Source organism: Lepisosteus platostomus, chromosome 10 (assembly GCF_059453375.1).
Source record: "Lepisosteus platostomus isolate fLepPlt1 chromosome 10, fLepPlt1.hap1, whole genome shotgun sequence".
NCBI lineage: Eukaryota > Metazoa > Chordata > Actinopteri > Semionotiformes > Lepisosteidae > Lepisosteus > Lepisosteus platostomus.
Genome location: NC_142620.1, coordinates 15467453 through 15487020, shown reverse-complemented (window position 1 = coordinate 15487020; position 19568 = coordinate 15467453). Strand labels below are relative to the sequence as shown.

General features: G+C 38.0%; 1 protein-coding gene across 2 annotated transcripts in view; it reads right to left on the bottom strand.

Moving 5' to 3' along the window:
* Positions 1 to 3694, bottom strand: part of fsip1 (fibrous sheath interacting protein 1) — a 103462-nt gene extending 99768 nt beyond the window's left edge. For both annotated transcript variants that reach the window (XM_088648403.1, XM_088648404.1), the window contains exons 1-6: positions 3586 to 3694; positions 2572 to 2750; positions 1871 to 2057; positions 995 to 1039; positions 545 to 714; positions 357 to 438 (exon numbers count right to left, since the gene is read on the bottom strand). In XM_088648403.1, coding sequence (XP_088504529.1) covers positions 357 to 438; positions 545 to 714; positions 995 to 1039; positions 1871 to 2057; positions 2572 to 2739 — 652 coding nt within the window. In that variant the 5' untranslated portion in view covers positions 2740 to 2750; positions 3586 to 3694. The remainder of the gene's footprint in view (positions 1 to 356; positions 439 to 544; positions 715 to 994; positions 1040 to 1870; positions 2058 to 2571; positions 2751 to 3585) is intronic.
* Between the last annotated feature and the right edge of the window lie 15874 nt (positions 3695 to 19568).

Here is a 19568-nt window from a genome sequence, read left to right as displayed (position 1 = left end):
GATTTGAAAAAATAAACGTAATAAATGGATTGATAAGTTAAATCATACATCATATACATTTTTCTTTTTTAACAGACTGACGTGAAAGTTGCATGCAGAACATCACTGTACATCACTCAAAGCAAGAAGCAATAAAATGTGTTCTCTAGGTGACAGAATTACCTAAATATAATTAAAAGATAGAGCATTAATAGATTACTAGGTTGACAGAACAGGAAACCAACACTTACCAAGATTCTGTGCCTACTTGGCTAAAAATAAAATGACACTCAGATGTTCCCATTTAAATATTAAAGAAAGGCAAAGAAAACGTTGTTTTAATTAATGTAAATGTTAAAAGAGAAACAAAAACATACTTTTTGAAGAAGTCAAAGCCAAAAATAGTTTTGTATTTTCTGCTTCGTCGTGACTCTCTGAAACCCCTTCCAGCTTTGTACTCTTCAAGGAAAAGAAAACCTCATCAGAATTAGTTAATTAATTCAAGCAAAGGCGTATAGCACAGGTTGGCTCAGAAAGACAAGCTTTTTAAATTAGACCTCGTTACCTGTAGTTCTTCCCATAGTTTCAGTCGCATTTTCTTTCCGTGTTTCTTCACTTCTCTTTCCCGTGAAACTTTCTGTGCCAGTATGTTGTCCAGCTTCTTCATCTTCCTAATGGCCTTCCGGAGCTCTGGATCTTCATTCTCTTCATCCGACTCATCAAACTTTAAGGAATCTAGAACATTTTATTCAGTTTAGGAGAACAAAAATTGCTGAATGGCATAAGTAAAAAATAACAAAGCTGTTGTAAAATTATAAAAGATTCGGCAAATTATTTATTTTTTATGTATGCACACAGTAGGTCTGATTAGTACTGTGCTACTTCTATGTACAGTGTATAGCCTCAGAAAAGATAGCATAGCTATCATAGTTTATATTTAACACTATCTTTTATTATACATTGAAAGAACACTGTTAAATAAATACAACAAGATAAACAATAAATATTTTCTTACTTTCATCACCATTGTCTTCTAACTCTTCCAGGCTGGTATTAGTTTCTGAAAGTAAAATAAAAAAAAAATACACACCAATACATGAATACTTTTTATGAACTGAAGACATTGGCTTGTCATACCATAATTTTCAAGATCATCTAAATCATTCACTAAGAGAAGCTATATGTAAATTCAACATAAAATTATGCAACTAACTCTTCCATTGGAGATTCACTGAACTCCACTACCTGTTATTGGTAAAAGAGCTAATGTAAATTTATCAAATCAGTAACAATCTTTATGTTAAGATTTTTCTTTTTATTGCAATACTCACTATCTTTAAATAAGCACTAATTCTTATCAAAACTATATTTTTATAATCACTTAGTAAGCTTCTGCAATACTTTAAGTATATCCATTTAATTTTTTAAACAATCTATCTACATTCTATTAATACAACAGATATTACATTATATAACAATTGTAATGTTTACTTCAGAACAAAATGGTAAATGATTCAACATAGACTGTTATCATTGTCATCAAGTTGCATGGTCCATTTAAACCATAATTAGTAACTTTATGGATGACTTACAATAATAGATCCCTTAGTTTATGTAAGATGTCTTAAACCTTCTTAATCTATGTTTCTACATATAAATCTGTTTTCTGCAGAGTGAGTGGTTAGAAAATTATGTTGCAAACTAGGTTAATCACTCTGAATAATTTAAAGATCTAAAGCAAGTCTCTCATATCGAAACTAAATACTGTATACTGCATTTTTTCAAAGTATTGATAATTATGATTAATTTAACTACATAACCTACAGCAATCTGCAAGGTGTTTCTCCATTCTCATACTGCAAACCAACTCATATACAGTATACCACCATACCTATGTTTTTACAGGGGTATTTCCCATATATGTCTGAATCTCCCTTTTCTTCAGGAACAAAGCTCATGTGATTGTTGCCTCCTTCTCTGTTTGCAGCAAGATGATCAAACTCAGATCTCAATTCATCATCTGAGTCATCAGAAGAATCTGAAGAGAAGCTAATGTTTTCCAAAACAATCATATTGTCCTAAAGGAAGAAATGGAAGGTCAGGCATACAGTAGCTTAGTGTTGGCTCGTTTAACTTGCAGCTACTGTATATAGCATACATTGGGTTTACAGAACTTTCACTTATTTCAGTCTCATTTTGTCCACTCTGTTACATTTTATGCAACCTGTATTTCTGTCAAATTCTATTAAAAATCTGAAGCAGTTAAAGTAAGCAAACAAGACTGAATGTAGAAAAGTAATTATTTAACGGCCTTCTGTCTAAGATCCCCATGATCTGCACTCTTCTATTAGTACTAACTTTGACAACCTACCATAACCTCCTATCTGGATGAAGTCATTATTGCACTTTTATAGTTTTGTGTTTGATATCTAAAAGTTGATAGACGAGTCAGGTCTAAGAAGAGAAGTTGAATTTTAATACAGTATCTATTGTATAGGTAGCTCATTGCTTGTTTAACTGCTTGCACAAGAAAGGTGGCGAACTTCGGTCACACACATTGAATGTGAGGAACAGAAAGGCGGCAAACTGTACCTGCACTTCTGCTGCTTCTGGGGTGAGAACCACCAGAGACCCCGAACTGGAGCTGCTGACCCGACCTCTCTCCTGCAGAGCGGCGCCTGAGGCACGGCTCCCCGGGCGGGAGCGACAGCTAGATGCTGGCCTTGAGATTGCGTCTAAACTGCCTTTCCTGATGTCCATTGCATCCTAACCTGAACACAATTAACTACATTTAAACTTCAAAATGCAAAGAAAACAAACAAACAAAAAAAAGGCAACAAAAAAAACACTCAAAGATCAGTGGGAAAATCACCACCACTAATGATATAACGGAAAAAGGATGTTTCCTAGATGCCCATTTCATTCTGCTTAAGAGAACAAATTTGGTGACACAGACGACGGTATTACTTGTCCACAACGTTAAATTAATGGTGTACTTTGTCTTATAAATATGTACATATCTGAACTTATAAACTCTATATGTCTGTGGGTATATACAGAATTATTTCGTTTTATATATACATTTTCACGTTAAAAAGCTTGTCCAATTCTCATAGAAAGCTCCGGTTCCGGTTAGTTTGGAACGACGAGAAAAACAGAAGCTAATTTTAAGTGTGGCGATATTCCACCACACTTAAAATGAGCGAACCTTCATGCGAGTTATATTATTAAAAGAAGGGAGAAAACAAACCCTACGACACTGAAATTTCACATTTTACTGAATCAACATGCAAAAATAAACTAAAGTATGGTTTGAATAACAGAAACCCCCAAAACTGTATGTATATTTAAAATAAGCAAAGGTGTATAAAATCCAATGGGAAATGACTGAATCTCCCAAATGATCTCCTGGTGCTGTTTTTAATTACAAAGTAAATTCAAAAATGTTTCCGGGAATTACAACAATGATATAACGTTGTACATTCTGCTTCTTGTTTTTTTCTTCGAAAAGTGCAGAAGCAAAGGTCTTATAAAAATAACAAGAACTGCTAACTTAATAATTGGTAAAACATTCAAAACGTGAAGATCTACGCAAATTAAAAATACCTGCTTCAATGCCCACAACTTCTTCAGTTATACTTCTTAGCCAGAGCTCCTGTTGATCCTGTATCCAACGACGCTCAAAAGCCCGGATGTTGTTGCTATTCAAAATATCTAAAGCTTTATTAGCATCTTTCCGTTGCGAGACACTCTCCTTATTTTTCTCCTTATGTTTGAAAATATTCCTGTACACCTTTGAGTACAATAGTTAGTGTTTGGCTGTAGTCTCTTTCGGTTTAATACGGTGTACACACTGTAATCCTATTCTTTATAACGAAGGAGCCTTGAGAAATAATGTTTTTGCTGATTTGTTACAGTTTTCTGCTACTGTTAGTCTTTATTTTGATCTTTTATGTTTTGGCAAATCGTTGTTATATAATTAATAATAATTGCTTACACTTATATAGCGCTTTTCTGGACACTCCACTCAAAGCGCTTTACAGGTAATGGGGACTGCCCTCCACCACTACCAATGTGCAGCATCCACCCAGTGCGCCAGAACGCTCACCACACATCAGCTATCAGTGGGAAGGAGAGCAGAGTAATGAAGCCAATTCATAGATGGGGATTATTAGGAGGCCATGATTGGTAAGGGCCATTGGGAAACACCCCTACTCTTTTCAAGAAACACCCTGGTCAGGACCTTGGTTTTTTGTCTCATCCAAAGGACAGTGCCTGTTTACAGTAGAGTGTCCCCGTCACTATACTGGGGCATTAGGACCCACATGGACCGCAGGGTGAGCGCCCCCTGCTGGCCCCACTAAAATCTCTTCCAGCAGCAACCTTAGTTTTTCCCAGGAGGTCTCCCATCCAAGTACTGACCCGGCTCATACCTGCTTAGTTTCAATGGGTTGCTAGTTGTGAGCTTTAGAGTGATATGGCTGCTGGCTAATATATATATATAAATAATCATTGCAAACTAGATGGCCAAACAGCCACATGGGCTCAGTGCTCACAGATATGGGGTGAGAAACACCTTTCTGTATGTGGACTTCCCAGCAGTCTTCTTTCAGGATGAATCAAGGATTCAAGGACACCACCATTATATGTTATGTTAATAAGACTATTTTTGTTGTTTGTTAGAGTTCCATCTTTCCATGATCAGAAGGCTCATATTGCTGGTAAGGATAGTAAGAGCCTATCCCAACAGAATAGGACCCAAGGCAGGGCCAGGACAGGAGGGCAGTTCCTCGCCAGTCACACCAGAACTCTTTAGAGACACCAATTGACTGTTCAGCATGTCTTTGGAAGGTAGAAGGAAACTAGAGCATACTATATGGAGAAAACCCACAGGATAAAAACGACGTTCTTTAATAATTAGAATTAAATTACATAAAAATAATTTTACCATTAAATTGTTTCCTTCATATTATTTTTCTGAAGCCTTGGCAGTAAAGGTACAAAGTTTCTGAGTATTGACGTTACTCAATGTTTTTAAAGGTTTGTGGGGCGGGTTTAATAAAACAGAGCATACAGTACATGGCATCAATAACATTCAGTATGTGCCAATAAGGAAAACGTTGAGCAGGTTGATTTTGAAGACAGCCTTTGGAAAGGCCCAAGGTCAATGTAAACTCAAGACCCTGTTGTGACCTTTTTCAGTGTTTATTAGTTAAACACTGATTTCATTTGTTTCATGTTATCTGTATTCATCAGACAACATCCATAAACAGGATTCATTATTCCTGCTGCTGTGCAAATGTTTGCCTTCCTTATCTTTAAACATTTGAATAGCAAAGGGAAAATGTATATTATTTCCATTTGTAATGCAACAGAGGTTGAGGAGCATTTTATCATTGCTTTTACAGCTAACTTTGGTGCATTGGCCACCAGCTGAAATAAACCACACTGTTAGGTAAATTTGTAAGATAAAAGGAACAATTTAATAAATGTACCATACATACTGTAGATACTGTGTCTAAGTATAAATTGAAACATCAGAAAGAAAAAAAAATACAGATAAAAACATTTCAACTACTGTATTGGGCAGCAAGTGTGTTTATATTAATTCAAATAAATATTTGAGCTACTACAGGAAACATGTTGTGATAACACCACTGGCACTTTCTTTAACACCACCTACGCTTCATAACACCAATGAGTCAGGTTATTTGTGCTTTATAAAAACATCACAAATGGCATAAATGTACACAAAAATAAAATAGCAAAGCAAATTAGTGAACAAAACAAATTATGAGTATTTCTCCCTTTTATGGTATACCTGTTTTTGTTTTTATTTAAAACAAAATGATAAAGTCCCATTTAAAACGTATTCCAAACCTTTCAAAAAGTTCAGCGTTTCATCACATACATTGTATGCACCTTGTATGGTGGTTAGTCAAGTTGAGTTAGATTACTGGTGATTGAGGAATCAGTCCAGATACTCAGGGGTTAGGGGTTGTGGGGTCATTTTTGACACTTGCTGTCACACTCGTAAACCCCTCCTCTAAAGGATGCTCCAGCCCTTCCTAGTTTAGTGTTCTAGTTCCTGCCCCCCGTCCTATAAAAGCCAGGCATTCCTGCCAATCTGGGCTCAGCATTGGAAGATGGACGCCTGGAAGCCCGCCTTTCCGTGAGTCCAGGAGCGACTCGACAGCACAGGCTTTACAACGGCGTCCTGTCCTTCTGGGTCTGGGACTGGAGCATCTGGTCCCATTACCCCCCTTTTATTCCACCGACCATTCGCCGGATCCACCCCGGCTTTTAACTCTGTTCATCTTTGTCTTGGATGGACCACCCGGCTCTGGACATTTGCTTCGTAAAGGATTTCCCTGTGGACACCCTTTGGACTGTTTGCCTCGGACACACACCCCTGAACACCAGCGCACCTAGAACATGCCCCCTGTTTTCCTTCCAGCCCCTTTGCATACTTTTTTCCCTGTGTTTTCCTCACTCCTCCCCGGATTGTGCTGTCTGCATAGGGTCCTGAAAGAATGCTTCGTGACACTTGCGTTTGAAGTGGCTTCCTATGTAGTGCCAAACACTGCAATGAAGTCGGTGGGATCAGAACAGTAAAAGGCAAGACCAGTAACAATAGGCCTCTGAAGACCTCTATAGGTACTATCTGTGTTGCAATTTTATCTAAACCAAACCATTTCCGGAAGAATGAGGGAGTATAAAGTAGTATTGCTTTAGCAGGATGTTTGCAACAAAGGAACAAGAACAAGTAAAACACCGCCCTGAAAAGTAGAAAAAACAATGTTTCAGTTCATAGCCTTCTTCAGGTGTCTCCGTGTTAAGTTTCTTTATTTCTGTGGCATGAAATTAATCTTTACTTGTTTCTTGGCAAAATTGACATTTTTGTTTTCAACATGCATGCCAGATAGAACTCACAGCACTAAAATTGGTTGAACTAAGAATTCGAATTTAGCCAAGGGCTCCTGTCTTATTTTAAACTCTTGTGGCGGTCTTTACATCATGGACGTAAAAGCACCTGTACTTCCATATTTCAGCTGTCTAGATTTGGTCTAGGTCTCTACACAAAAAACTAGACTAACATTCAAGTAATCCAAAGCTTCATGCACATACGGTAAATAAAACACACTAAATAAAAAATTCAAGTATTATTATTGAGGAGAAAATACCAACAATCTAAAATACCAAAAATACATTTGGATAAACATTTATTCCCATTATGGAAACAGATCCATTACCTGCTTAGGTTTGAGTACAGGATTCTGCATAGACTCTGTGTGACAAATGACTTTTTATTCCAAATGAAAATGTTTAAAAACATTATTGTTTGGCAAAGTTGAAGTTTATGTTGAGGAAAGCCCTTCATTAGAGACGTTTCAGGAGTAAGAATATTTTCAGAAGAGTTACACTCTCAGCTCCTCTATCGACTGCTTGCCATTAATAAATTAATTAGAATACAATTAGAACCATGGAGAGAGTGTATATTGCTCAGGGTCCTTTGTTGCACATAAATAAAAAAAATATTTTAATGTGCTGCTCTCCAGAGAAGACTACTATTACATTCAAGAGTGATTACTGCATGGTCTGGAGGGTAAGTGAATGTTGTTGCCATGGAGATTCTGTTATTCTGCAGCTGAAGAGTGGTTTTCTATGATCATCAGCAGAATGAGCTCTGTTTCTCTTCCTCTCTTTCATGCTTGCTATTAGTAGGCATAAGAGAACAGCAAGAGCTCTTGAATGTATACAAATAAACAAAAATTCCTTCAAATTGAGCCTGCTTTTTCTGAAGTGTTACTATTATCATCATTATTTTTTCTTTGGCTTATTGATGCAACTGTTTTTTTCAGAATGAGTGTGTATGGCAGCCAAAGCACGACATATCCAATATTTTTTTAAGTTCCACCTGAGCATCATAGTGGTGGTGTCACGGATGTTGGAAGGGACAAACCGTAGACTGGCAGGAGAGCGGAAAAGACCCTATGCGTAGCAGCGAAACAGGGATTAGCCCGGGCTCAGCTGTTCAGGAAATGCCGTATAGAAACCTATGCCCTCAGGTAGGGGACGTGGGGCAACCTGGTGGTTTTCAGGCGGGTTTCAGGACATCCAAATGTCAGTGCTGAGCAAAGGCAGAATGAAAGACCTGGAAATATATAGCCCCAGGGAGAGAGAAACATCGGAAGGACAGCAAAGAACTGGAAATGAGAGACAGGACAGAGAAGGAGCGCCCTCTGACTGCAGAGGGCGTGACAGGTGGTCTGAAGTCACTTGTTTTTTAGCTCAGCCCAGTCTGTATTACAGAATTAGTAATTGCAAATAGTACTGTATTGTGGTCCGCAGACATATATTGTTTTCTGTAATTCTGTAACAAGGAGAGATTCACTTTTTGATTTTTTTTAAATAAGTCTTTCTCTTTGTCATCGCCATTTATGTAAGAATGCAGATATCAGGATGTCATATCTACAGTATATTGCTAAAATATTTTATCACTAACTCCTGAGTGACTAGTAATGGCTTTCACTCAGTGCATGCCTGATGTCACTGCTTTGATCCTAGGTCATCCTGTCAATTGCTAACTAATAACTGAGATTCCTATTGCAGTGGAAGAAAACCAGCTGGATGCTGCTCATTGTAAGGTTTGGATAATTAAACCAGGACTCATCCAAGACCAGATTACCAGATAACAGCAGCTCCTCTGACGTGCCAGTTGCTTGTTGGCTTACTGTAACACCAGTAAGAGACACACTGCTCTTCTGGTTAATACTCATTCCTCTACCAGGCATGTGGCACTATGATTCAAATGACAATGTCTCTGCAGATTGTCTCATCAGCAGTGTGTCCTTTTTACTCTCCCACAAGCAGGTAATCAATTCTGACGATCTGAATCTTGAAATTATTGACACTTACAAAGTGGAGTGTGTGTAAAAATAAAAGAAATCATCCTAGACTGGGACATTCTAGATTCATTGGAGTTATTTAAAGGATTGTTACACAAATCCACACCACTCCTTCAAACAAGTTTCAAAGAAGCTACCAGACAAACAAAATATCCAAATGTATTCATTGTGTTTTTAAGTTAAAATCCAGTGTCGTATATGATGCAGACAGATCACCAATACAATTAGATTCATGAGTCAGAATTTTATACACTCCTTCAAATCACAAGTTGTGGCTGTGTGGAATAAACTAAAGATCTGTGCTATGGCTCTTGATTTCTTCAAGCCATATATTTGCAAAACACTTTCGATTTTCATTTGTGCCTTTTCTTATGTTGTTGTCAGACTTTATTTTGGCCCTCACAGATAACAAGATCCAAGTTGCTTTGAAACCACATAGCCATTTTATCATTCAAGTGCACTGTTTCACCAGGACATTGTGACATCGCTGTATGTTGTCAAGGTTTCGAGAGAGATGGAGCACCTGAGAGGTTATTACTCTAATCCTTTGATTTGGTAATACACTCTCAGCAGGACAACATCAAGGGAAGCAGGAAGATAATGTTCTTTTTCAAAATTACCTCATGCTTCTGCCTTTTCACCTCAGGTAACAATAGTGCTTTCTCCTCATCATTGACTATTTTTAGTTGCTTGCATGAAGCTGGCAGAAGTCTCTGTGGTCTATGTTTTAGTCCCACCTGGGACGTAATTGTGAATTGATTGTGAGGCCAGCTGTCGAATGTGCCTTTACCTAGCCATAGCAAAAAGCAATGAGTAGGAAAAAACATTGATTCAGGTTAAAAAAGTATAAAAGAACAGAGTATATTATAAGCACTTAACAGTTAATGATTATTTGTGTTCCAAGAAACAAATTAGGACAGTTCCGTTCTATATAACATGAATCAAAATGACATTTTTGACAAATGAAGACAATTTTTCTCTTATAATGGGATGTTGAGTACCTGCTGTGTTTAATGGTTAAGTCTCCAAGATCACCTTACAGCCTCATGTTCCTATATTACTACACCAAATTGCAGACGTACAAAGCTGTGTTAACTTTTGATTATTTCAAAGTTAAAAATGAAGAGAATGTGTTTGGGTAAGTAAATTGACCATATTTAACCCTCTTACACAAACACAAGCAGTAGAGTTAAACATCAGATTAAAAATAACAGCATACAGTAAATTGTGGCTTCGATAGCATTTGATCAATTATGCTGCTTTAATTTTGGTAAACCCCAGAAATCTGCAAAAAAATATCAATTTCACTTTCACTACAGTATATACAGTATAAATAATATGGTGTTTATGTACAGTAAAATAAGGATTCAAATATTTTACAAAACATTAACTACATGTAAATGCGAATATACCCACATCAGACCCACTTTGGTGTTTCATATTGACAAGGAGGCTTAAAACCACATGAAGAGCTTCACAGAAAAAGTAAAATCCAGATTAAGAGATGGGTATGAAAGGGAAAAAAGGAGTGAAAACCTTTCATATGTATTGTTATGTTTCTACTTGTTACATAAAAATCCTCATATTTCAAACACACCTATGGAAAGGTCAGCGCTTCTGTAACCCTCATTCTACTTTCTAAAACTGGACCTTCAGATGGATATTTTGGGTGTTTAAAATTCTGTCCTGTCGATCATAGGATAGATGATAAGGAAAAAAGCAGTCACTGAACAGAATGTTCCGCCAGAAGCAATTCTCAGAACCTTAAGAAACTTTATTTTGTGGATAGCTGCTGGCTTTCTTCAGCATGAATGTTCCATACTAAAACAATGAAAATTTTGAATTAATATATCCAACCACGTGTTATTTTCCTGGAGAGTGTATTGAAACAGAAGCACTCATCTGAGTAGGCCCTCAAGAAATCACTGAGGCAATGTGCCTTCTTAAGACTTCCCACTAGTTCTGGCTGGACTATTATAATTTAATAAACAGGTCTCCTACTAAACCACGATCCTGCGCTCATAACAGCATTGAACAGATTGCCTTCACAGCTATCTATTACACACCACTTCAGGGTGCTATTGAAGTTAAATACATGTTGTGTAGAGACGTGAGATGAGCAGTTTTCACTGGAGAGATACTCATTCTCTTGTGAACTGACTATCAATGAAATGGTGCCACTGCTCATAGCTAGTCTTTGGAATTCTGATGATCCTCAAAGAGAATTCTGTCTTGATTTACCTTGGATATTTTCGTGCTTACCTCTCTCTTGAAGGGGAACTACAGTCCCAATTTCTCAGACTGATTATTAAATCTTGAACTTTGTGAAGGTACTATAAGTTGCCACGTTATCGCAAATCCTTGGTCTCGCCAGGGCCGAGAGTGAGAGCTCACGTGATCCCTTCCTGCTCACTAGTGACTGTGATGACTAATGTAATGTACGAGGAAATTAGTACAGATTGTGCAGCAGATATTTCACTGCAGAAATTTTCCAACGTGACCTGCATGCAGAGTGGGACAAGTAAGTCCCACTAATCAGCAAAGCCATCTCAAAATCGAACTCAATATTTCTATTGGTTTAAAAAAGATGTACTCACAAGCCTGCTTGTTTACAATGTAAAAGGGCTGCTTCACATCACCAGACGTTTTGTTGCATCATTCTGAGTCACAGGATATGGTGCTGTACATACCTGGAAACTTCATCTATTTTGTGATGTAAATTGGAGGTCTTATATGTGACTGTGTACATTTTACCTTTTTAACGGTTTGAAATGCACTCTTCAATGCTGGTTCTTTCAAACCCCAAAATATAAAAATAGTATTGTAGTTCTCCGTGAAGTCCAAATGAATTTTATGGCTGAGACTGACCCAGTCTTTGTTAGCTTTGTCTGAGTGTGATTTTAATAAAGAAGTCCAGATTTTGCTTTTGCAATTTATGTTTTTCGTTGAGTTGCACAAAAGAGGATCAACCGTAGATCTTCATCCTTTGACTGATCATTTTGGAATTTAATTTATATGCATTAAATCATTTTTGTCATCCCAATGAGCCCTGAATTACAAACATTATAGTCTGTTTTTATACCCTGTCATACAGCAGAAGTGCTGAATTCATAATTGAGATGGTCCTTCTGTTACCTCAGTGTTCCTTTGCCAAAAATAATGACTGTTTGAGAGACATTAGATATTTGAGAGCAATGAGGAAACATCAATTAAGCAACACCTATGCATAGCAGAAAATCTTGCTGCTGCAGAATTATCTGTTGCCAAGCAACTCAATTAATCATTTATTTTCGGATTAATATTGTTTGTACCTATTCATTGCATGATCATCAATATGCTACTACTTCACAGCACATTATAGCATTAGAACATTTTGCAACATCTCTGAAAATCAAGTCCTTCCTCGTGACTTACTTTTTTTTAAACAAAAAACCCTAGTGACATTTTAAAAGAACAAAGGCATTTGTTATCCCTTTTCAATACCTTAAGTAACAAGTGCTGAGACTTGGAATTAGGAACATGCACTAAATCCTTTAAATAAGGTTTTTGTTCTCAGTGAGAAAAAAAAGATTTCAGTAAGCTTTACAGGAAACATAACATCCACTCAAAACCTGATCAGGTGACTGATGGAACTTTAAAGATTAATCATTTTTTATGAACAATAGCATTGAATGAACATACGTCATGGACATTAACAACTCAAATCCCTCTTTCTACCTTTGTAGAAGTAAAATAACAAGTTTTACTTTCATGCATACAAATAAAGCACTAGGCAAGATGTGCCAATACTACAATAAGATTCATTGAATCTGCACTTTGCTATTTTCAATACTGCATTTTCTCTCTTTGTGTATAGGATAATGACTCATTGCCAATCTCAGAAACTAGCTAGTAGAAATATTTCTTTTGCAGGAGCAGCAGAGAGTGCTCTTCTGCCAAGGGAAAATTACAGCAGGGAAAAAACCAAAACAAAATGAAGCCTGGCAGCACAGGATATGCACTTCAAAAACTAAAAATCCAATGCACTGCTTTTATTATGGTACAATGTCTGACTCAAACGGTATGTTGTTTTTTGGCTTGTTTCATATTGTTGATCAGGTACTCAATGTCCAGTACGTTTTGGAATGTGTTTTAGGTTTTGAAAATATTTCAGTATATTTTCAAATGTGGAGCAACTGGTGATGCTATTGTTGATAACAATTACAGCCAGTTTTTCTATCAAAGCCAGCTTCCGGAGTTGTCTCTGTAATACTGACTTTGTCTGAATTTTTTCCTGTTTCTGTCATGTGCTATTGCTATGGATTCTCATGCTGGAACTGCTCTTCAGAACTAACACCCTTTTTTTGGGGGGGTTAACTACTTCCTTGTTTGTTTTAAGGTTTCCACAACTAAACACAATTAAAAAACAAGATAATATGTGCAGTGAGGTAATGACAGGTGGCTTTTTCTAATTAAGTCACCCAACATCAAAATGGACACTTGTGAATTGGAAAGTCCAGTGATCCTGAATGAGTCATTGGCACTTAGAAGGGGTGAAATTCCACATGAAGAAAAGGGGTTGTTGGGATAGGTCCTGCATGGAATTAACAACTGATCTGGACTGGTTATGTGGCTTAAAAGACCAGCTAGGAGGAAAAGGTTTTGGCCTGTGTCTAGGCTCCAGTCTGAAAGGAGCAATGGATTGGGCTAGATTACAGGCCTTGGCGAGGAAGGGATGCTTGAAAAAAAATATAGCTTAGGCTGAAGTGAGGGGCCTCACAGGCAATGAACAGGTGGGTTGTGTGTTAGTTTGCCAGGGACAATAGGAATTTATAGTCTGTTTTTAAAAAATTACAGTTTGTTTTAGTCTGTTTTAGCCTGTGCTACTAAGGAAAAGAGCTTGCCAGCTGAACCTGGGCTGATTAGAGTCATTAGCACCTAGACGAGTAGATCATTACTTTGCAATGTAGCAGTGAATCTTCTCCCCCCAGCTGAGAGAGGAAACTTAGATGGAACTTAGGAGTCCAAAGTAATAATGAGTAAGTAATGAGTCCAATGAAAGTGCTGGTTACAGAGAGGCATCACTGGCCAAATCAGATGAGCTGGGAAAGTTAGTGATTTTAAAAGTCATTGTCACTAAGCATTCTTTCAGGACCCTATGCAGACAACACGATCCAGGGGGAGTGAAGAAAACACAGGGAAAAAGGCATGCAAGGGGCTGGAAGGAAAACAGGGGGCGTGTCCATGGTGCGCTGGTGTTCGGGGGAGGTGTGGTTGAGCCAAACAGTCCGAGGGAATCCGAGGCAAATCCAAAAGTGCAGCAAATGTCCAAGACTGGGTGATCCATCCTGACAGACAAACAGAGTTAAAAGCCGGAGAGGGTCGGGGGAATAAAAAGGGGGTAACAGGACTAGACGCTCCTTGATCCCGGACCCAGATGGTCAGGCCTCGCAGATAGGTGGGCTTCCAGGCGTCCATCTTCCAAAGCTGAGCCCAGATTGGCAGGAACGCCTGGCTTTTACAGGACAGGGGGCAGGAACAGGAGGCAGGTGCAGGAGATCAGCTGAAAACAAGGAAGGGCTAGAGCGTCCTTAAGAGGAGGGGTTTACGAGCATGACAGTCATGGGTTGTTAATGAAGACCTGGTGCTTAGTGAAGAGCTGAAGTGCATATTTTAGTGAACAGTGCAATTAGGTGTCTAATTGAACACTCCTGTGCCTGGCTGAGGATGTTTTTTTTTAAAGAAGTGAAATACAATACCTATGTAATCTTTAATTGATGGTATTGTGAGGCTTTTTTAACAGTCTTTCTTTAAATTGTATTTTTATAAAGAAGTTCTTCACAATTGCAAATACAAATGGCCAAATTTCCCATTGGCCCTTACCAATCATGGCCTCCTAATAATCCCCCTCTATGAATTGGGTACATTACTCTGCTCTCCTCCCCACTGATATCTGATGTGTGGTGAGCGTTCTGGCGCACTATGGCTGCCGTCGCATCATCCAGGTGGATGCTGCACATTGGTGGTGGTGGAGGGGAGTCCCCATTACCTGTAAAGCGCTTTGAGTGGAGTGTCCAGAAAAGCGCTATATAAGTGTAAGCAATTATTATTATTATAAATGTACAAGTATAACTGGATAATACTTCTCTGAGGATTCAGTGTTCAGCATTTTTGTATGTTTAATCAAGAACTTCATGTGGATCTTATTCTTATACTGAGTTTCACTTTATCCAATTGGTTTCAGTTACAAGCCAGATCTTCTAAACTAACCATTTTAAATCCACCCCAATAAGGATTCATTTGAGCAGTGCAAAAGGGAAACGGAAAAATGCCTACAAATTAGAGGCCTGTTTAGCTTGTTAGTCACAGGATCCAAGGTCCAAGATCCAAGATCCAAGGATCTAATCCAATTTCTTGCAAAAGAAGCCTGGATATCAGCTTCAACAACATGGTTACGTTGGTTGTTCCATACTCCCACAGCCGTTAGGATATTGAAGTGCTTCCTCTTCTCAGTTTTAAATGCACTTCTGCATATTAACTGCTTGTCCTCTGGTTTCTATTTCACTGTTAAGTCCAAAACAATAGTAAGTTTATACCTTCTCTAAAGCATAAGTCTGAAAGAACTAGAACCCAAACTGGGTAGTTAAAAATTCCCCATGGCATTGTATCCAAGGAGACACTTCACCTTGAGGACCATCTTGGAGAAAGGTCAGTGGGTCGTAGAGACTCTGAAATAAGATTGTGATGAAAAGCAGAAAACTGTTTTAATACATTCACCCCTTGTGGGCTATTAAAGCAAAAAGGCTTAGAAACCTTCTTAGTGTCTAAAAGAAGATGCCGAGGAGAAACATGATAGGATAAGGCAAACCATATCAGTAATAACATAAGCATTCTATCCATAAGTGCCAATTTCACAGACATAAAATGCAAATATTTATGTGCACTCACCACAAAGGTTGCACCAGACTTGTAAAGTTTTCTGTTTTTCTCAGTCTGCTGAGGAATCCAGGGTTTATGAATAGAGGGGAAAAGGAGAACACTCCTGTTTAAGTGTCAACACAGAAAGTCTAGTTTGACTTCACAGTGTAGCTACAGAGTAGCTTCTACCTGTTAAATAACATTTACTGTTTCAAATGTGCCACCCAAGGCCTGCTTTTTGGAAACGCGAGGGTAATTGTGCAGTCAATAAGTAATAATAATTTATTTAACAGTTTTCAACCCAAAGGAATTCAAAGAACTCCTTTGAAATCCAGAATGTAAAGTTGTCAGGGCATTGTTGTTAACACCCCTACTCTTTTGAAAATAGCTGTGGGTTTATAATAATCACTTCAGTTGAATGCCTCATCCTAAAGATGGTACCTCCTACAGCAGAGTGTCCCATGTAATCATATTGAGACAGTGTTTTGGAAATTTTTTCTGGTCCACAAGGATACACAGGGACCACCTACTGGTTCCCAAACACTACTTGCAGCAGGAAGTCACAGCTCTTAGCCCTTCTGCCCATGGTTGTGACAACAATTTATTCTGACACCTGCTTAATTACTGGGGAGAAGGTATAATCTGCCTACAGATGACTCAGGCACTGGAAGGTCTGCAACATATGGAGCCTATTTAAACCTGCTCCAGTTTAATCAGTGCAACGGCAAGAGGTTACTGAGAACAAGCATTAAATTGCAGAACGGAACATTTAGCATACAACAACATTAAAATGCAGGGGACAACACTTACAGAATCTTATATTATTTGTCTATGCTGTTGCAATATTATTGAAATTCAGAGTAAAATCTTTCACATTTGACTTTGTAAAGATGTCGTGGTTTCACCTTTAAACCATTTTTCTTTGCTTTACAGTGTTCTCTGGCATTAACTGCACTGCAATCTGTGGTAGACATAGTTCAATCTCTGTCACATGAGTTGTATACTGTACATGATAATACAATGTTTTGCATTACTTATTAAATTATCAATTTTGAAAACGTTTTATATTGAGCACTCTGGTGAACTTTAATTAACTGTTTTTTAAAATACTTTGCTATTAATTAGACATTATGAAAACCTTAACATGATAGCAAGGCTCCGAAATTGAATACAGCAGAAATAATGTAATGTTATAAAGGAAATGTTTCTGATGTGATTCTGATGTGGAGCAATAATGGTATCTGGCCCACAAATAAGATATTAATGATGAAGTGGTGGCTGAACTTCTTTGCAGCTTATTGATTGTACAGTGTAAGTAGAAAACAATTAGGGCTTGTATCTGTTCCAAATGAACATCTTGTGAGATCTGCTTAGTTATTGGAACTGAAACAAATCTTGTGCAATCCACTGAATTTAGTGCTTAAATACATGATGAATACATTTCCTGAGGTGAAGGCTCATATTTCCTCTACAGAAAACCCCTTCAGTGAACCACAGAAAAGCAATTTCCTCTGAGTTCAAATGAATGCATTCTTTAAAACAATATGCGTTTAATAAAATAACTAGAAAAATAAGAAAGAAATAGAACTGTAGCACTATAAATATTTTTAAATATTTTCACATGAAGGATTGGGATAAATTTAGTATGCATCTTTCCTGACGATAGGAACAACAATGTAGACTTCCTGATCTTAGTCTTTGTGCCCCCACAAATAAAGCAGCAGACTAACTCGGTCTGCAAGGATAATGATAGTCTGGTTTTACACAGTGTTTTTCATCTTAAAGGATAACAATGTGCTTTAACATATGAAAGTTAGGTGACTTCATCCACCACCAAGGTGCAGTGCCCACCTGGATGACAAAGACGGTCATCTGCAGGCACACTACACAACTAATCAGGTTGAGGGGTTAGAATTCCGACCTAACTAAAGTGGAACTTCTACATCCCTAACCTTACTTACAGTGCCATTGGATCCTTAATGACCAAGCAGTCAGAACCCTGGGCTAACTTTTCTTCTGAAGTATAGCACTCTTACATCACAGTGTCTCTGATCAACATACTGGAAAGTGTGTCATGCTGGTCCATTAACATCACTTTCAACAGTAATGTCATCTTTCTGCCCCTGACTCCCACACAGCAGAGGACTGGAGCCAAACCAAAGACTAGTGATTTCGCTTTTATTTAGTGATACCTCCTTCACTGACATTCACTGAGAAGAATGCTGTTACTGGAAGGAAGAAGAGAGCCCACCGGTTTCACAAGAAAACAAAGGTTACAGTTTGGCCTTTGCCAGTTAACAGTCAACAAGGGAAAAATGGCCACTCTCATCTAATAATATAATTGTCTCTAATCTTGCATTTCTGAGACTGAAATATGGTTATGTATAAAATGTTTACTGTACATGTTGCAATGTAGGTGAAAGCGTGATAAGTGCAGCTCTGCTCCAGCTGAGATTCCACCCCGGTCTCTCACGGGCTCCAAGCATGTACTGTGCAAATTTACCCCCTAGCAATTCTCAGTCCTGGGCCTGGTGACCCAAGCACCTGTTGGTTTTTGCTCCAGCTGAGCCCTCAGCTGCACAATCAAACCCTTCATTTACTTATTATAAGATTAATTGGAACTGTTTGTTCCAAGCTCTTTGACCATGTTGGAGCTTACAGCTGATGTATTTTGTAAGTCAAATAAGATCACAAACTCATGACTAAACACAAAATTCAAATGATCAATTGCAGCGCCTTCTTAGATCAAGTAAGGCTTCAATTCTCGAATGAAAGTGGGATAGAACGAAAACCAGCTGGCGTGTGGGTCACCAGGCCCAGGACTGTGATCTCTCTGCATGAGAAAACATTGTATTTCCTTTCAATTTTCAAACCTGTTCTTACTTTCACTGCCAAATCAATACTGAAACAAAGTTATGTATTTGCTGGTAAGAGCCACACTCCCTGCTGTTTGGAAATACCGGCTGACTGAAGAACATACTTTTTCAACCGAATTGTCTAACACATTTCTAACTTATGTTCCCTCAGGGCCCAATTTTTAAGTTTCATTGCTGCTGCTGCTGCATGCTGATATAGACATTTGTAAATAGAGGTCTTTCAAACTGCACAAAGACCATTTTCTGAGAAGAAAAAAATGTATATCAGTGTAAATTATAAGTATTAACAATGTTCCTTAATCTAAAACTTAAAAGGGGAATAAACAATGTTAAATATATTTTTACAACTCTACACACATTTCTGCTTCAGCCAATTCTGGGTCACATGGGAGTTGAAGATTTGGCAAGAAACCAACATAGGGTACAAGGCGGAGTACACACTAGATCACAGGGCACAGGGCACAGACGCACACACACTCAAACCAGTGCCAATTTTCCCAGAAGCTGATTAACTTACCAGATAGAAAACTGGAACATTCAGAAAAAAAACATGCAATTATGGGGAGAACATACAAACTCCACACAGATGTCCAGAATTGAACCCAGGGCTCAGGGACTGTGAGGCAGCAATGATAATCACTGCACCACTATATTTTTTACAGCATACAATAAATATCTGTTTTCTCACTCCTTTGAGTACTCATTGTATTGATCGGTTAGATACACATTATTGATAAATGAAAGAGTGTGTCAGTAAAAATGTTATTGATTTTAACAGTCATATATGTATAAAACAGAACTTGGTAGCTGCATCACAGGAGCAGTGAAAACAAATCTGTAGTGCTTTCTGTAGTGCAGTGTTGAAGTACAGCATCAACAGGTGCCAGTGGTTCACAGCTATGCTTTG